The sequence below is a fragment of the Galeopterus variegatus genome, unplaced genomic scaffold (assembly GCF_000696425.1).
Source record: "Galeopterus variegatus unplaced genomic scaffold, G_variegatus-3.0.2 Scaffold131, whole genome shotgun sequence".
Taxonomy (NCBI): domain Eukaryota; kingdom Metazoa; phylum Chordata; class Mammalia; order Dermoptera; family Cynocephalidae; genus Galeopterus; species Galeopterus variegatus.
In genome coordinates this window covers 928,182-945,434 of record NW_007726242.1, presented here as the reverse complement: position 1 = coordinate 945,434, position 17,253 = coordinate 928,182, and the positions used below count along the sequence as shown (strand labels likewise).

At 40.9% G+C, this 17,253-nt stretch overlaps 2 protein-coding genes across 7 annotated transcripts in view; both read right to left on the bottom strand.

Annotated features, from left to right (window-relative positions):
• Positions 1-5,373: 5,373 nt before the first annotated feature.
• Positions 5,374-8,047, bottom strand: ZFP2 (ZFP2 zinc finger protein). The gene is given in 3 exon segments (XM_008588686.1): positions 5,374-7,109; positions 7,111-7,929; positions 7,932-8,047. Coding segments are annotated over 3 exon segments (972 nt in total). The 5' UTR covers positions 8,028-8,047; the 3' UTR covers positions 5,374-7,052.
• A 464-nt stretch (positions 8,048-8,511) lies between these two features.
• LOC103604105 (zinc finger protein ZFP69-like) overlaps positions 8,512-17,253 on the bottom strand; it is a 32,345-nt gene continuing 23,603 nt past the window's right edge. For all 6 annotated transcript variants that reach the window (XM_008588721.1, XM_008588694.1, XM_008588701.1 and 3 more), the window contains one exon: positions 8,512-8,556. The gene's annotated coding sequence lies outside the window, so the exon portion shown is untranslated. The remainder of the gene's footprint in view (positions 8,557-17,253) is intronic.

Genomic DNA, 17,253 nt, shown 5'->3' with positions numbered 1-17,253 from the left:
CTGCACTGCACTCAGCCAGTGAGCACACCGGCCATCCCTATATAGGATCCGAACCCACGGCGGGAGTGCTATTGCGCTCCCAGCGCCTCACTCTCCCGAGTGCGCCACGGGCTCGGCCCTAGTTTTTTATTTTTAACTGACACATAATAGTTGCACATATTTGCAGGGTACATGTGATATTCCAATACATATATACAATGTGTAATGATCAAATCAGGGTCACTGGCATGTCCATTACCTCAAACACTTGTCATTTCTTTGTGTTGGGAACATCCCAAATCCTCTCTTCCAGCTACTTTGAAAGAAGCACCTCACTATGCTATAGAACAGGAGAACTTTTTTCTGCCACCTGTAATTTTGTATCCATTAACCAACCTCTCCTCCCCCTCCCCCCTGCCCCCTGCCTTTCCCAGCCTCCCAGTGTCCTTCACAGCAGGAGGATCCGGTTCAGAACCACACGTTGCCCTGAATCCTGTCTCTTGAGTCTCGTTCAGTCTGGAACGTTCCTCAGTCTTTCCTTGACTTGGATGCTTTTGGACATTACTTTCTAGTTTTCTCCAGAATGCACCTCAATGTGGGTTCACAAGATGCTTCCTGAAGACTGGACTCAGGTCATGTGTTTTGGGGGAGAGCATGGGGGATGCTGTGCTCCCCTCACTGCAGCTCGTTGTGGTGCCCGGTGTGGTTGGCCTCAGCCTGTGATTGTGGAGAAGCGTGGGCCAGGCTTCCTCCCCATCCACGTGCTTGCCGTCTGTGAGCGGTGTGCCTGTGCCGGCAGGTGCTGTAGGCCTGTGTGCACACCCTGATCTTTATCCACCTTTCCTCTTGTTGCAAGTTAACATGACTGACCCCATCTTTATCCCAGTTGTAAAAACAGCTAAATACATTCTACACTCTATAGCTCTGTGGTCACAAGCCTGTTTCTGTGTTAGCAAGAAAACCACAGATCCCAGTTGTAAAAACAGCTAAATACATTCTACACTCTATAGCTCTGTGGTCACAAGCCTGTCTCTGTGTTAGCAAGAAAACCACAGACTGCCAGCTCTTTCCTATGTAGATGAGAAACAGAGTAGCTCTCTAAAACAGACCTCTCCTCAAGTAACCACATTTCCTGCCCTTACACCCAGGTGTGATAGATCCATACTCAAGAAGCTTCTTTACCTAAGTTTAACTCACAACCATTGACCCATTTAAACTAAACATGTTTTTTTGTGCAAAATTGTATGCTCTGCTATAACTTGCATATTTTAGCTTTTTCAAACCAGCTTACTTGCTCTGCAGAACATCCTGTGTGCCCAACAGGATGCAGTGTATGCCTGTAAGTGTTAAAGCCATCAGATCCGGCTACTAGCTGACAGTTCAAAGCTTAACATAAGTTATACCATTTTATGTAAGAAATCCATTTTGTTTTGTTTAAGGAAGTAAAAGGGGGGAGAAGGGAAGGGTGGAAAGCCCCTGCCGATTGCTAACCACAAAATTAGCTTATGTACTCAAGGCTTGCTTGCATTGGCTAAAAATACAACGGAAGACTTGAGGCTCCCTGCCTCACAAACCCTTCTGCTTTAGTCAGGACTCGCACAGTAACTAAATTATTTATTGTTCAGAGCATCCACCAAGACTGTCCCCTCACCTGCTTCTCTCAAGGATTTTCATTAGGATCCATTGTCCTCAGAAAAGGTTAAAATGTGGTATGGTAAGCCCACTCTATTAATTATGGATATGCAAACAAACACGTATGACCAAGACCTGCATCACCAATCTGCTTCAATATGCCTCATCAGGATAGTGCTACGTCCTTGTAGTTCATTTGCTGAGCCCTGTTACTACCCTGGCAGCATGATATCATAAGATCTACCTTTAGCTTCATTTTCTGTCACTTCTTGACTACTACTCTATGCTCAAATCAAATGACACTTATAATTTCCTCTAACAGGCACTGCTGCTGTAGCATTCTTGCCATTACTCCTGCTCTTCCTGCCACCTTCCCATTTCCTCCTGTCTTCCCTGCACCCACTGGTTCGCTCCTATGGCACCCTTTGCTAGGAGCTACTTGGCAGCAGGTCCAGGGCTCCTTCACCTTGCAGTCCACAGAAGCTGAACTATGCTCAGAGTTCAGTGATGTCAGTTGCATGAATGAACTATACTGTGAGCAGGAGCAGTGTCCTAGTCATCCTTGTCGTCATCACAACACACAGAACAGAGAAGAACCTGTCAGTCTGCTGACTGCAGGCAGGATTGAATCATGCCAATATGTATATAGACCGGGAAGTCACCTACTTCAGTTATGTCCCATTCATGAGTTTTTCAGAGTCCCTTCCTATCCAGACCTGCTGTGATTTTTCTCAGGGCGAGGCAGTCCCCATGTATCCAGGTGTTAGGGGCTATGTACAATCTAGGAGAGGGGCACTAGCACCATACTCTGCAGCTCCACCTCTATTAGTCAGAGAACACTGACTGGTAACCTCTTTAAATGCCCAGACACCATTTCACAGAGCTAACTGCATCCTAATCCCTGTTTTATTTGAGTCCCCTACCAAGAGCTCCTTCAGAGCTCTAGATCTCCAGCAACTATTAAGTATGTGCTCAGTAAATATCTAATGACATATTGGTCATATCTGTCAGTTTGCTGCCAATAGGCGTGACCATGTGGACAGTGACCACATGGCAGGCCCCCTCCCCACCGGCTGATTGGAAAAGGGATGGGTACTTGGCCAGAAAATGTGACTTGTGAGGCCTATCTTCAAAGGATGATCTGGACCAATGTGGTTTCTTTTGTGAAATTTTAGAATTTTAGAGAGGCTTGGGGGTCAGAAGGAAGCTGAAAGGTCACTAGATATGAGAGAGAGCTGATGCTAATGCTTTGGGTCATGTGCAAATTTAATTGTAAGCCAAGGAAGCCAACCATCAGTGAGGGGATGGAAAGAGCAGCAACAGGAGCACATGCAGTGCTGTTGGCAGTGGCGAGGGGTGGGGGATGGAGAGAGAGGGAGAGAGCACATGCACATCCCTGCTGCTGCTGGTCTCAAGCTGCTATGAGGTCTGGCTAGACTGTATACATTCAAGTCATGAAAAAAATTCTCAAATATTACAGAAACTTCAGTTCTACCTGAGAATGAACACCCAAATGAAGGGCTTGGGCTTAACAAGAGGACATGATAACAAGGGTCTTCTCTCCTAGATCCTTTATACTCTGAATACTATTTCCAGGTGTTTTTCCCAAATAAACAGTATTCCAAGTATGGAGGCTTGAGGAGGATGGGCTAGACCACTGACATTGAGCTTCTCCACCCTTCTGCCATACATAGGCAAACATGTGGGCATGGGCGCGCGCATGGGCACGCGCACACACACACTTCCCAGTGCACGTGCGCGCACGCGCACACTCTCTCCTCTCTCTCTCTCTCGCCCCCCCCCCCCAACTCAGCATGCTGATCCTGGGTCTCCTTGACTGTACTCAAATATAAACTTTTGGAATTAGAACAGGCAAAGGAGGAGGCAGAATGAAACACTGAACTAACTGTATCCTAAGAAACTTAGATATTTAATAATATTCCTTATACCCAGTCTCCCTTTCCTTTAACATGTTTTTTGTTTTTTCTTGTTCCCCACCTGATCTTAAGAGATAGAAATGGAGAAATAATGAGGCAGAGAGAAGAGGTGGGTGAAAATAGACAAAAATAAGAAAGATAGCAGCAATATAAAGGCTCAAAAGGGAAAGCACAAGACAAGGGGGAGAGCAAGAAAAGAAAGGTATTAAAGCCTAGGAAAGATAAAATGACTCAAGATTGGTAAATTATTTTTTTTCTTCCTTTTTTTGGGTCTTTTTTCGTGACCTGTAACGGGATTGCAACCCTTGGTGTTGTGCCCGTACCGCGACCGGCAATGGGATCGCAACCCTCGGTGTCGCGCCCACACCGCGCTCAACCAGTGAGCGGACCTGTCTCTATATGGGATCTGAACCCTCAGCGGGAGCACTGCTGCGCTCTCAAGCGCCGCACTCTACCGAGTGCACCACCGGGCTGGCCCAAGATTGGTAAATTATTAATCCTTAGAAGTCACATAGCCCAGAGAGACCGGATTGCCTAAGGTCCAAATGATGAGAGTTCACAGCACTTGCTCCATTGCAACCCACAAACATCTTCTGTGCCCATCATTTCTTGATTCCTGCCTGTCCCAGTGGAGTTTCCTTCCTCCTGTTAAAAAAGATTCCTATAGCTTCCACCTGTGCTCCAAATCTTATTTTTCCACTTTGGGCCATGCATCTCCTCCTTCCCACACTTTCAGACTCTCCCACACCTCTTCTTTTCAGTTATAAACATGCTCAGTCCTACCTTAAATCACACACACAAGCCCTGTCAGATTGTTGGTTAAATCAACGCTATTGTCAAACCTCCTTTTCTTTGCCTACCTCCACTACAGAGGCTGGAAGGGCTAAATACTTTTCTCAGGCTTGCTTGCTGCTAGGAGTGGTCACGCAACACAGCTGTGGTCAGTGGGGTATAAACAGGAGTCTGCTGAGGGGCTTCTGGGAAAACCTTTTCTGATAAAAGGCACTAATGCTGCTAGGTCTGCCCATCCCCTTTCTTCCTTCCTTGAATGCAGTGTGTTATCTGATGCTTTGTCCACCATGATGTGACCATGATGGGAACCCCATGAAACTCAAGACACTGAATTGTTTTTGTCTGTGAACCAATACCCCCACCTCCAGGATTATTATGTGAGAAAAATTTGCTTAAGTCATTGCTGACTGGGCCGGCCCGGTGGCGCACTGCTACAGTGCGGAGGCGCTCCCACCGAGGGTTTGGATCCCACATACAGACCGGTTCCCGCTCACTGGCTGAGCGAGGTGCGGCCGCAACACCGAGGGTTGCGATCCCATTGCCGGTCCCGGTCCGGTACGGGCATGACACTGAGGGTTGCGATCCGTTGCCGGACACGAAAAAAGACAAAAAGGAAAAAAAAAAAAAAGCCATTGCTGACTGGCCTTTCTATTATTTGTAGCCAAAAGCTCTTCTAATAGATATAACCTCTCAACCTCAGTCTCCCCCTGAGGGTTGCGATCCGTTGCCGGACACGAAAAAAGACAAAAAGGAAAAAAAAAAAAGTCATTGCTGACTGGCCTTTCTATTATTTGTAGCCAAAAGCTCTTCTAATAGATATAACCTCTCAACCTCAGTCTCCCCCTAGGTATCTTTGTCTCTCCCACATCAGTAAAGCTAAGTCTTACAGACTTTAACTCTTCAATCCACTAAAACTTATAGAGGTTTTAAAACATCTGTTTTAAATTGATACCCAATACAATCACCTATGTCCCAATATAAATAAATAAATAGATAAGTAGATAAATAAAATAGAGACCCAAAACCCCAAAACCAAAGGACAGATATTTCTATCTTTATTTTACTTTATCCTCCATAGTATCTTATCAATATTAACTATTATCCCTATGTTAAAATTCTTTTACTTCTGTGGCACCACCTTCTGATTTTTCTTTCTATTTTTCTTTTGTCTTTTGGCTGTTTATTCTTCTCAGCTTCTCCTGATTCCTCTTTCCTTCATCTACCCCATCAATGACAGTACTCCCCTTTACCAATGACCTTCTACTTATTCTACTGCCTATTGGGACTCTTCACATGGCTGTCCCACAGACTCATGAAAATATCCCCAAACTGAAGTCATCATTGCCCCACAAAATTGGTCAACTTCATGTGTTTTTAATTATGGCACCCCTAACCAACCAAATTAGAAATTCAAGTCATCCTAGACTCTTCCTTCTCATTCAAGTGGCCACAATTAGTCTGTTACCACGTTTTCTAGATTCTACCTCATGTCTTCTTTTCCTCTCCTATCACACCTACTTTCTTAGTTTAGCCTTAGAAAACAAAGAATATATCTTATTCATTTTGATTTTCTAATCACATCTAGTACATATTTAGGACTTGGTATGTGAAATAAAGGAAACTTTCTTAACTATCATAATTATAGATCTATAAAATTTCCCTGATTGTCCTGAATATTTTTTGAGTTGCAAAGATTTTGTTTATATGTCAAATTTACATGTCTATTAGTGTTCAGCCCCTCCTTCTCTTCTCCACTTCTATAGTCAGAACACAAAACAACATGTATTTGGTTCCTATGTACTTAAAGACTATATTTAAGTTATACTGTTTTCTAAACAATCAGCTCATTTAATAACACTTTAATGACTATTAATGAGAACTCAAAACAGCATGCTATTGCATTAAGATGTATATAATTATTCTATCACCTGATAGAAACCAGTCTGTATTTCAGGGGAGAAAACAAATGTAGAAGGGGGAGGGGAATGGAAAGGTAATAGGAGTCGGTAGAGGTAAAAAAATTTTGACTCAAAACCTCCAAGGAAACCAGACTCGAGCAGAAGCATCTAGACAACATATACAACATAGTAAAAGATCAAGGATTTCCGAGCATTCATTATGTTTGTAGGTTTGTAGCATTTTAGAGCTAATAGGCATCCTGCATACCTTCTAAATAAAATATCCCTAATTTACCCAATAAGGAAATTATCATGTGATGAAAGTATTGTCCAAGTTAGTTGCAGATTAGATTTATATACCAGGTCTGTCCAGTTAAACACTCATGCTTTCTCTCCAGTGTGAAGTATCTGCTGTCCAAAGGAGAATCTGCATTATGCTATATCAGAACTTATCTTCAGCACGGATCTCTATTGTTTATAACATTAGCCACCTAAACCTTCTGATATAAAGTAAGTTTTATCTTCTGAATAAAGATTTCTCCACTTTTATATAGTTTCTCTGCAGTGGTCTGTATTATCTGATATGGCTTACTGTACTTCAACTAAAAGATCCTCACAATTGTTACATTTATTAGGTTTCTACATTAAATGACTTTCTGATTATTAGTGAAGGATTAATCACAATGAAGTGGCCAGCGAAACTTTCCTCATGTGTGAGTTCTTTGATGTCGTGTGAGGTTTGTACTCCGGCTGAAGGCTTTTCCACATTCATTACACTGATAGGGTTTCTCTCCTGTATGAGTTCTCTGATGCACTATAAGGGATGAATTCTTAATGAAGGCTTTTCCACACTGATCACATTCATAGGGTTTCTCACCAGTATGAATTCTTTGATGCTCAATAAGGTACGCGCTCTGGCTGAAGGCCTTTCCACATTCATTGCACTCATAAGGTTTCTCTCCAGTGTGAATAACCTGATGTACAGTAAGGGATGATCGTCCAGTGAAATGTTTCCCACATACCATACACTCGTAGGGTTTCTCCCCAGTATGAATTCTCCGATGCTGAGTAAGAGATGAATTCTTACTGAAAGCTTTTCCACATTGATTACATTCAAAAGGTTTTACTCCAGAATGAAGTCTCTGATGTTCTATAAGATATGTACTTTGGCTAAAAGACTTCCCACATTTGTTACATTTGTAGGGTTTTTCTCCAGTGTGATTTCGCTGATGTAGGGTAAGAGTTGAGCTCTTGCTAAAGGCTTTACCACATTCACTACACTCATAGGGTTTTTCTCCAGTATGACTTCTCTGATGTACAATAAGATGCATGCTTTGACTGAAAGCTTTTCCACATTCATTACATTCATAGGGTTTTTCTCCTGTATGAGTTCTCTGATGCACTGTAAGATTCATGCTTTGGGTAAAAGCTTTCCCACATTCATTACATCTGTAGGGTTTCTCTCCAGTATGAATCCTTTCATGTTGAATAAGGGATGAATTCTTACGGAAGGCTTTTCCACATTCTTTACACTGATAGGGTTTCTCTCCAGTATGAGTTCTTTGATGAACAGTAAGGTTCATGCTCTGACTGAAGGCTTTCCCACATTCATTACATTTGTAGGGTTTCTCTCCAGTATGAATTCTTTGATGTACTGTAAGGGAGGAGCGTTCAATGAAGTGCTTCCCACATACATTACACTTATAGGGTTTCTCCCCAGTATGAATCCTCTGGTGCTTAAGAAGGGATGAACTCTGACTGAAGGTTTTCCTGCATTCATTACATTCATAGATTTTCTTTCTAACAAACATTCTTTGCGTTTTCATTAACTCAGAATTTTGTTTGGCATCTTTTCCCAGTATGAATCCTCTGGTGCTTAAGAAGGGATGAACTCTGACTGAAGGTTTTCCTGCATTCGTTACATTCATAGATTTTCTTTCTAACAAACATTCTTTGCGTTTTCATTAACTCAGAATTTTGTTTGGCATCTTTTTCATGTGAACTCCAATTATGGGGTCTTTTTGCCATAGGAATGCTTTGTTGTGTATCAAAGACTGAACCTTGACAGGAATATCTTTCAAATTCATTACCTTCACATACTCTTTTCTTAGTGAGGGTTTCCTTATGGGTAACTGCCACTTGGCCCAGAGGTCTTTTCTGGTTTTTCTGTTGCCCCTCTAGCCAATTATCAGGTTCCCAGGTTTCCCCTAAAGTAGAATGCCAGAGACCTTCCCTTTCCATTATTACCCCATGAAATAAATCTTCAGTACTGTTGGGCTTTGGAGTTGACTCTTTGGTTTCAAGTCTTGTCTCCCAGTCTGAAAAAAATAAAAAATTCAAATGCACATTGGTTTTTCTGCTGGGAGACTGAAAACTGTATAAGCTGGGAATGAGAGAATGAAACTAGAATAACTACTGGGCACATCTGACAGCTTTCAAGGATGTCCTATAATTAGGTAGAGAAATTGGAAGGGAGGGAAAGAACAGGGAACTGGTCCATAGATAATATGGGAACTAGAAGCAGGGGATGGCAGATACATTGGGTAAGCAGAAAAGAGAGAGAGCCTGTTCAGGAGGGATGGGCAGTAAAATCCCTGACCACAGGACTGGGCTAAATAATGAAGATGGAACTAAGGGAAAATATACAGATTTGGGATTGGGAGAGGCAGATAAGAAAGCCTTGCCACATTGTACCTGGTATTCCTACCAACAGTTTCTTGCATCCTACAAGGCTGCCTAGAATTTTACACCAAATTAATCTTCATAAAAATAACAGTGTGACATAGTGAAAAGATTGTTGACCCTGAAGTCAGATAAATTTGGGCTCAAACCCTGGCTCTTAACATCTTAACTAGTTAATTGTCTCTCTGGGTCTGAGTTTTCACAGATATAAAATAGGAATAAAAATAATCTGATAAGAAGTAAAATAATGTATGTAAAGTACCCTTCAGAAACATACTCATCTGGAGCATAAAATACCAGAACATACATGAAACTTAAACTCTTAAGAGAAAATGACACAATCTAAAAGCTTTCTCCAGGGCTGGCCCGGTGGCGCACTGCTACAGTGTGCCGCTTGGGAGCGTGGCGGCACTCCCGCCGAGGGTTCGGATCCCACACAGACCGGTTCCCGCTCACTGGCTGAGCAAGGTGCGGGCGCAACACCGAGGGTTGCGATCCCAACACCGAGGGTTGCGATCCCGTTGCCAGTCCTGGTCCTGTACGGGCGTGACACTGAGGGTTGCGATCCGTTGCCGGACACGAAAAAAGACAAAAAAAAAAAGGAAAGCTTTCTCCAGTCAAACTTTAAGCAGACTATAATTTTCTCACAGAGGTGAGTGAGTCCTAATGGGCCCTACCTATCTCTAAATATCCATTCTTTAAAGGTGAGAACTGGTGGCAGGGGCAGGCAAGGGAGAATCTGTTGAACTGCTTGAGATGGGGCTGAAGGAAAGACCCTGTAGTCACTCAGACTTTATTTTCTCAGATCCCTTTTCTTATTCCAGACAAAATGGCCTGGAGGCAATGAGGAGTAGAGGACAGGAAACTGAAATCTGAGAATAAGCTTTACAGTTATTGATCAAAGTCAATGGAGCAGAGATCAACCTTGAACCAACAAACCAAAGGCCTGTGAGCACAAGTTTACTGTGAAGCAAGAGATATGCATTAATCAGGCTCTTCCTTCCAACCTGACCTGCTTACATAAAATGAGAGAAGACATGGAAAGCCTGCAAAACACACACACCACTAAATAACCCCAAAGAGAGAACCTATCCAATGAGTATGAAAACATCAGCAGGCAACACAGGAATTGGAAGCTACCTCTCACCCTGCCTCACTGTGCTCACCTCCAGCCATCCAATTCAAGTTCTTTGGAAATATATAAAGTGCTACCCAGTAAACAATGTAAAGAGCAAAGGAGAATCCATTCACACTATCGGATGAATACAAAGCCTGGACAGAACGGCCTCCATTCAGAGATTAGTGATACACAGAAAATACTAAATTTGAAAACTATGTAGAGGTTCAGGGAATACAATTTTTTTGGGATTAGTGATACACAGAAAATACTAAATTTGAAAACTATGTAGAGGTTCAGGGAATACAATTTTTTTGGGGGGGGGGGAATACAATTTTAAAAGTAATAAAATCAGGAGAAAGATGGAAAAAACTGCATAAAAACCAAAAACAAGAATAAACATTGGAAGAAAATTTAATGCTTCCAATCATCAAAAGACATCATAAAGAAAGCTTTAAAAAAAAAAAAAAAACCATACTGGGAGAAGATATTTGCAACACAAGACCCACAAAGAACTAGAACCTACACTTGGAAAACAATGTGTAGGAAACACTAAACCCACTAGAACAATGGGCAAAAGACTTCAATAAACTCTTAAGAAAAGGAAACCTGAATGGTTTGTAAACATAAGCAAAGATGCCCAATCTCAAGAGTAACCAGGGAAGGCAGATTAAAATCATAATAAGATACCATTACTACATCCACTGACAGAATTTGGACGTGTTGTCCCTGCCACAACTCATGTGGAAATCTGATCCCCAGTGTGATGGGGTGGATCCCTCATGAATGGATTAGTGCTCTCCTTAGGTGGGGGGAGTAATGAGTGAGTTCTCACTCTATTAGTTCCCCCAAGAGCTTGTTGTTTAAAAAGACCCTGGCACCTCCCCTCTCTGCTCTCTCTTGCTCCCTCTCACCATGTGAGCTGCGTGTACCCACCAGCTACCTGCCGCTTTCGCCATGAGTAGAAGCAGCCTGAGACCTGCATCAGATGCAGCTGTCCCAGAATTGTAAGCCAAATAAACCTCTGTTCTTTATAAATTACCCAGTTTCAGGTATTCTGTTATAGCAACACAAAACGGACTAATACATCCACCTAAGTAACAAAATGCACAAATTCAGACTGAAAGCCTCAAATTTTGGGAAAATGTGCAACAATGGGAACTTTCACTTACTGCTGGTGGGAATGCAATTTGGTTAAAGTATTTGAAAAATAGTTTAGTACAAACTAGAACAGTCACAGAGGTTTTGATTTAGCAAGTATATATACTAATATATATATTTAGCATATATAGGTATATATACTTAGATAAATCTACCTTGCAGTGGTATATACCAGGATTCATCATTTTTAAAGTAGCATTGTACATAATAGCAAAAAATTAGAAATAACCCAAATGTCCATTAACAATAGAATAGGTAACTAAATTGTCAAATATTTATACAATAGAATCACTAGCAACAGTGAGCATTAATAAACTAAACCTACACATATCAATATGAATGGATATTTAAGCAGAGGAATAGAAAAATATAAATAGTAAGACTCCGTTTAGATAAAGTTTTAAAACAGACTAAAACTAAATAAATTGTTTGGAGATTCATTTATAGATGATAATACTATAAAGAAAAGCAAGAAAACTGAATGATCACAAAAGTCAGAATAGTAATTATGTCCTGGGTAGAGGTAAGAGGAAGTGAACGAGGAGATGTACACGAAGCACTTCTAAGATGCTAGCATACTCTGCTTCTTGATCTGGGTTCTGGTAGCTTGGTGTTTCCTTTCTTTATTCCTCATTAATCTTTATCATTATTAACTATAAAGAAAAGCAATATGACCTAGTGATTAGGTTAAGGACTCTGGAGCCATATTTCCTGGCCCAAACTTGTCACATTGTTAGCTGTGTGACCTTTGGCAGGTTTCTTAACCTCTCTACTCCAGTTTCATCATCTGTTAAATGTATCCCTCTCATAGTGTTCATATAAGAATAAAAAGTGGTCAATATTTATAAAGGGCTTAGAAGAGTATGTAGATTTTTGTTAAATAGCACATATATTTTACAGATTCTTCTGTATATATATTTCAGAAAAAATGAGAAAAAGAACAACAAAGTTTGTTATTCTGGAAAATATTAATCATTTTAAGTTTGAACATCATTATGTACTACAGGAAACTTAATCATAAGATTCAGTATGTCTTCATGGCATTTAGAGACCTAATTTTAAAGTTAAATACAATTTTTTTTTAAGAAAAACTCGCCTAAGAGATCTTCCCAGGGATACAGGATGCCGAATGTCTGTAAAGGACAGAGGAAAGATTTATGTTCCTCAAGAATTCAACATGGCCAGCACTCTAGACATGTGTAGAGAAAAACAAAACACATTCTTCAATATGAAAGTACTCCCAAACCATTCCTGAAAATAAACTCTTGAATGGGGAAGTTACTTTGAGTATGAAAAGACTGGCAGCAAAACAATGAATCCATTTAATATTGGTAAATATTAAAATGAAGTGATAGAAACTGATATAATTTATTAAAGAAAAGCTAACATAATAAAAAATAATATCTGATAACAGACTAGACTATGTTTACAAAAAGAAATAATTGGAAGTGGCAGGGATAATATAGGTATACTATTTTTTTCTTTAAGTGTAATTAAGAAAAAGGAATTAAAAAAGGGTTTTATTTCTGAAACTGATAAACTAAGAACTGTTGGATTTAGACTATTATTTAAAACAAAAAGAGCAATAACTACTTGGGCTAAAATGAACTATATGCCTTTCAAATTAACATGGAAGATAAAGCAAATTAGCAAAAGAATCGCATTAAAAAAAAAAGAAAATGCAGAAAGTATTACCAAAGCTAGAAAATAAAAAAGGAAAAAAATAGACATTTCTAATTAAATGAATAAATACCTGTTAAATGAGGTCAAAACACTAAGTCTAATTATATGTTGTCAATAATGGATACTTTTTAAATGATAGGCCTCACCCAGTTTTCCCACCAAGCCCAGTCCAAGCCTTACCTAGCTGTGCTACTGTCATTTGCGAAGTGTGGAAATACTACTACTGGTAATAAAACTACACATGCAAGATTGAAGATGAGAAATAGATTTATATTTACCTTCCTGCAGTGTGGGGCTGGTGCCTGAAGGTAAACGTGCTGTTCCTAGTTTCTTAAATAGCCCAATCCCCTGGGTGCAAAAAGGCAGGATTCTTTTTATTCATGAGCATCCTATGCAGGTATTAGACTTCCTTCACTGTAGCCACTGGCAGTGAAAAGGAATATATCCTACTGCAGTTGAGCTACTGTTCAGTATCCTGTCCTTCAGCTGAGACCTCCAGGACCATGCTGCTGGGTTTGCCTGCCACCTGGAGCCTCTTGCCTTCCCCTATGGGAGGTGACTCTCTACCCAGACTCCCCTCCTCCCTTACTCTTTCTTGCTCTCTCTGCGCCCACGTACTCCTCCTTTACCTGTACTTGTGCACGCAGAGACACGCATACCCCTTTTTCTCCACTTCTTCACCAACTTCTGGTGGCCAAAATCCAACCTCCCAAGATGTCACAGGAAGACGAATATTGATAGTGAAAAGTGACATCTTTGCATATAAAAGGAAAAAAGGTTGAGGTATATATGATTTTTAACTGTATTAGGGATGTATGAACCAGTTTAAAACTGAGGTTTTATTTACTGTAGAGATGAATGCAAATCAAACCAATAATTCCTTGATCCACTCAGTTAAAACAAGTTCATACATCCCTTTTTTTTTTTAAAAAAAGATGACCGGAGGGCCGGCCCGGTGGTGCACTGCTACAGTGCGCCACTTGGGAGTGCGGCGGCGCTCCCGCCGAGGGTTCAGATCCCACATGCAGACTGGCCACTCACTGGCTGAGCGAGGTGCGGGCGCAACACCGAGGGTTGCAATCCCGTTGCCGGTCACGAAAAAAGACAAAAAGGAAAAAAAAAAAAAAAAAAAAAAGATGACCGGAAAGGGGATCTTAACCCTTGATTTGGTATTGTCAGCACCATGCTCACCCAGTGAGCAACCAGCCATCCCTATATGGGATCCGAACCCATGGCCTTGGTGTTATCAGCACCTCACTCTCCCGAGTGAGCCACGGGCTGGCTCCATACATCCCTTAATTTTTTTTTTTTTAATGATGACTGGTACTGTTATTTTTGTTGTTATTATTTGGGGTTTCCTGTGTTTTGTTTCTCTTTGCATCTCTCCACACTGAACATACAATATTGTGGGGAGAAGCCATGACTAAACTCTATGCTAAGTGAGATGTAACAGTCTTCAGCTCCCAATGACAGAGGTAGCCAGGGCTGCAGCTTGCAATAATCACTATTGACTTAAAGCTTTATTTAGCCTTGATCGATGTGCCCTTGTAGTCAATAAGCTCTTGCTACATTTTATTAGTGAGGTTGAGAAATGTATTATTTGTTTGTTGTTCTGCCCTCTCCCAGATATTAAACTGTGAAATTTGTGATTTATTTGAACTGTGGGTGAATCATAGCTTAGTTTGCATGTCCAGCTAATTTGTTTCTATACATTTTGTTTGATTCTCTTTCTTCTTGTCTCATGGCTTTTACAAAATGTACATATATATATGTGTGTGTGTGTATATGTATGTATATATATATCTGGATCTTCTGAAAAGTTTTTTGAGGTGCAAGTTTTTTCTCTTTTGTTATTTATCTCTGATCAATGGACACAATGCTGAGATTCAATCACTACGTGAAACACCTGGCTGTCAAAACAAAACAAAAAAACCCCAAAGGGTTATTTCCCAAACAGCCCTGGAGGAACTTCATGACAGTCGGATGTCAACTTCAGAAAGATTCATCATATGTTCTGACCCTCTATTCATCTCTCCTTTTCTCTCTTTCTTCAAGAAGGAAGTTGATCCTAGTGATTTCAGCCCAGCATCAAACAGGAAACAATAATAAATGTGTAGAATTCATCTTTTTCTAAAGGGAAATGAAAAACTGCTGCTACGTGTTATGTACAAAACTGGTTTATACCACATGAACAGAAAATCACAAGTTTGGTTTTGGTACTTTTTATTCCTCTTTGTATTCAGTTGTATAGAACTTCCAAATTCAGAATGAAAAGAAAGCTGTTCTGTATCAAACTATCTAAGTAATAAATGTTATTTTATTTTTTTATTTTTATTTTTTTTTTTGTCTTTTGTCTTTTTCCATGTCCGGCAACGGATCACAACCCTCAGTGTTGCCCCCGTACCGGACCGGGGACCAGCAACGGGATCGCAAGCCTCGGTGTTGCTCCCGCACCTCGCTCAGCCAGTGAGCGGGAACCGGTCTGTATATGGGATCTGAACCCTCGGACGGGAGCGCTGCCGCGCTTCCCAAGCGGCGCACTATCCAGTGCGCCACCGGGCCGGCCCTAAAATGGCACACTTCTAACAAGAAAAAATAGGCCTCAGAAAAGTTGAAAGTAAAAAGATAAGCAAGAACATACTAGATAAATGCGAACAAGCAAGTAAAAGGTTCTTAAATATGAAAAAGATAATACCAAACCAAAAAAATTATTTTAAAAGTCAGTAAAGATAAGGCTAAAAGCAATCATTAAAACATTCCTGTCATGAACCTTTATAATTCAAATAACAGGTATAAAGCAAGAAATACAGGATATGAAACAAGGTAAAGAAATTAAAAATACAAAATTTAAGAAAACTAGAAAACATTCAAGTACAGATTCTAAAAGAATTTTGATACAGCTAACATATCGTCCAACCAAAAAAATGAAAATAAATCAATAAATCATTCTACTGAAGATAAAAAAAAAAAAAATCTAAGGATAGCATTAATGAAGAATAGATGTCCAACCAAAAAAATGAAAATAAATCAATAAATCATTCTACTGAAGATAAAAAAAAAAAAAATCTAAGGATAGCATTAATGAAGAAAAGTTAAAGGCAGAAATGAATACTTTAAAAATATAAAAATTGAGTAAAAAACCTGAAAAAAGTAAAATATATAAGCCCCAAATGAAATTAAGGAAGCTCAAAAAAGTAGGAGTGGGAAAGTAAAAATAAGTACAGATACAGAGCAAAGTAAAAGAGTTAAGAGAATTCTTTGCTCAATTCAATGCTAATACATTTGAAAGTCTGGATAAGATGGCAGCTTTTCTAGAAAACTATATAACACCAAAAGAAGAGACACAAAATCTAAACAAACAAGAAAAATGGATGATATTAACAGTGTTGCCAAAGTACTAACCCTGAAAAGAACCACTGCCACAGGTGATTTCATGTGTGACTTCTTTAAAATCCTCATGAGACAACAATTCAAGTGCCATAAATGGCTTAAAAACTGTTACAACCTAAATGTAAAAGCTAAAACTGTAAGTCTTCTTTTTTTTTGGACTGGTAAGGGGATCGCAACCCTTGGCACAGTGTGGTCAGCACCACACTCAGCCAGTGAGCGCACCAGCCATCCCTATATAGGATCTGAACCCGCAGCCTTGGTGCTACGAGTGCTGCACTCTCCTGAGTGGGCCACCGGGCCGGCCCTAAAACTGTAAATCTTAGAAGAAAACAGGAGAAAAGCTTCAGGACACTGGATCTGGCAATGATGTCAAAGGATATGATCAACAAAGTATGGGCCGGCCCGGTGGCGCACTGCTACAGTGCGCCGCTTGGGAAGCGCGGCGGCGCTCCCACCGAGGGTTCGGATCCCACATACAGACCGGTTCCCGCTCACTGGCTGAGCGAGGCGCGGGGGCAACACCGAGGGTTGCGATCCCGTTGCCGGTCCTGGTCCGGTACGGGGGCGACACTGAGGGTTGCGATCCGTTGCCGGACATGGAAAAAGACAAAAAAAACCAAACAAACAAAAAAAAAAAACAAAGTATAAAACCAACCCATGTGATGGGAGAAAATATTTTCAAATCATATATCTGATAAGGCATTAATATCCAGAATATATGAAGAATTCAACACACAAAAAAAGTCTGATTAAAAAATGGGCAAGGGCCGACCCTATGGCTCACTCTGGAGAGTGAGGCGCTGGGAGCGCAGCGGTGCTGGGAGCGCAGCAGTGCTGGGAGCACCGAGGCCGCGGGTTCGAATCCTATATAGGGATGGCTGGTGCGCTCACTGGCTGAGCAAGGCGCGGGGGCAACACCGAGGGTTACGATCCCGTTGCCGGTCCTGGTCCGGTACGGGGGCGACACTGAGGGTTGCGATCC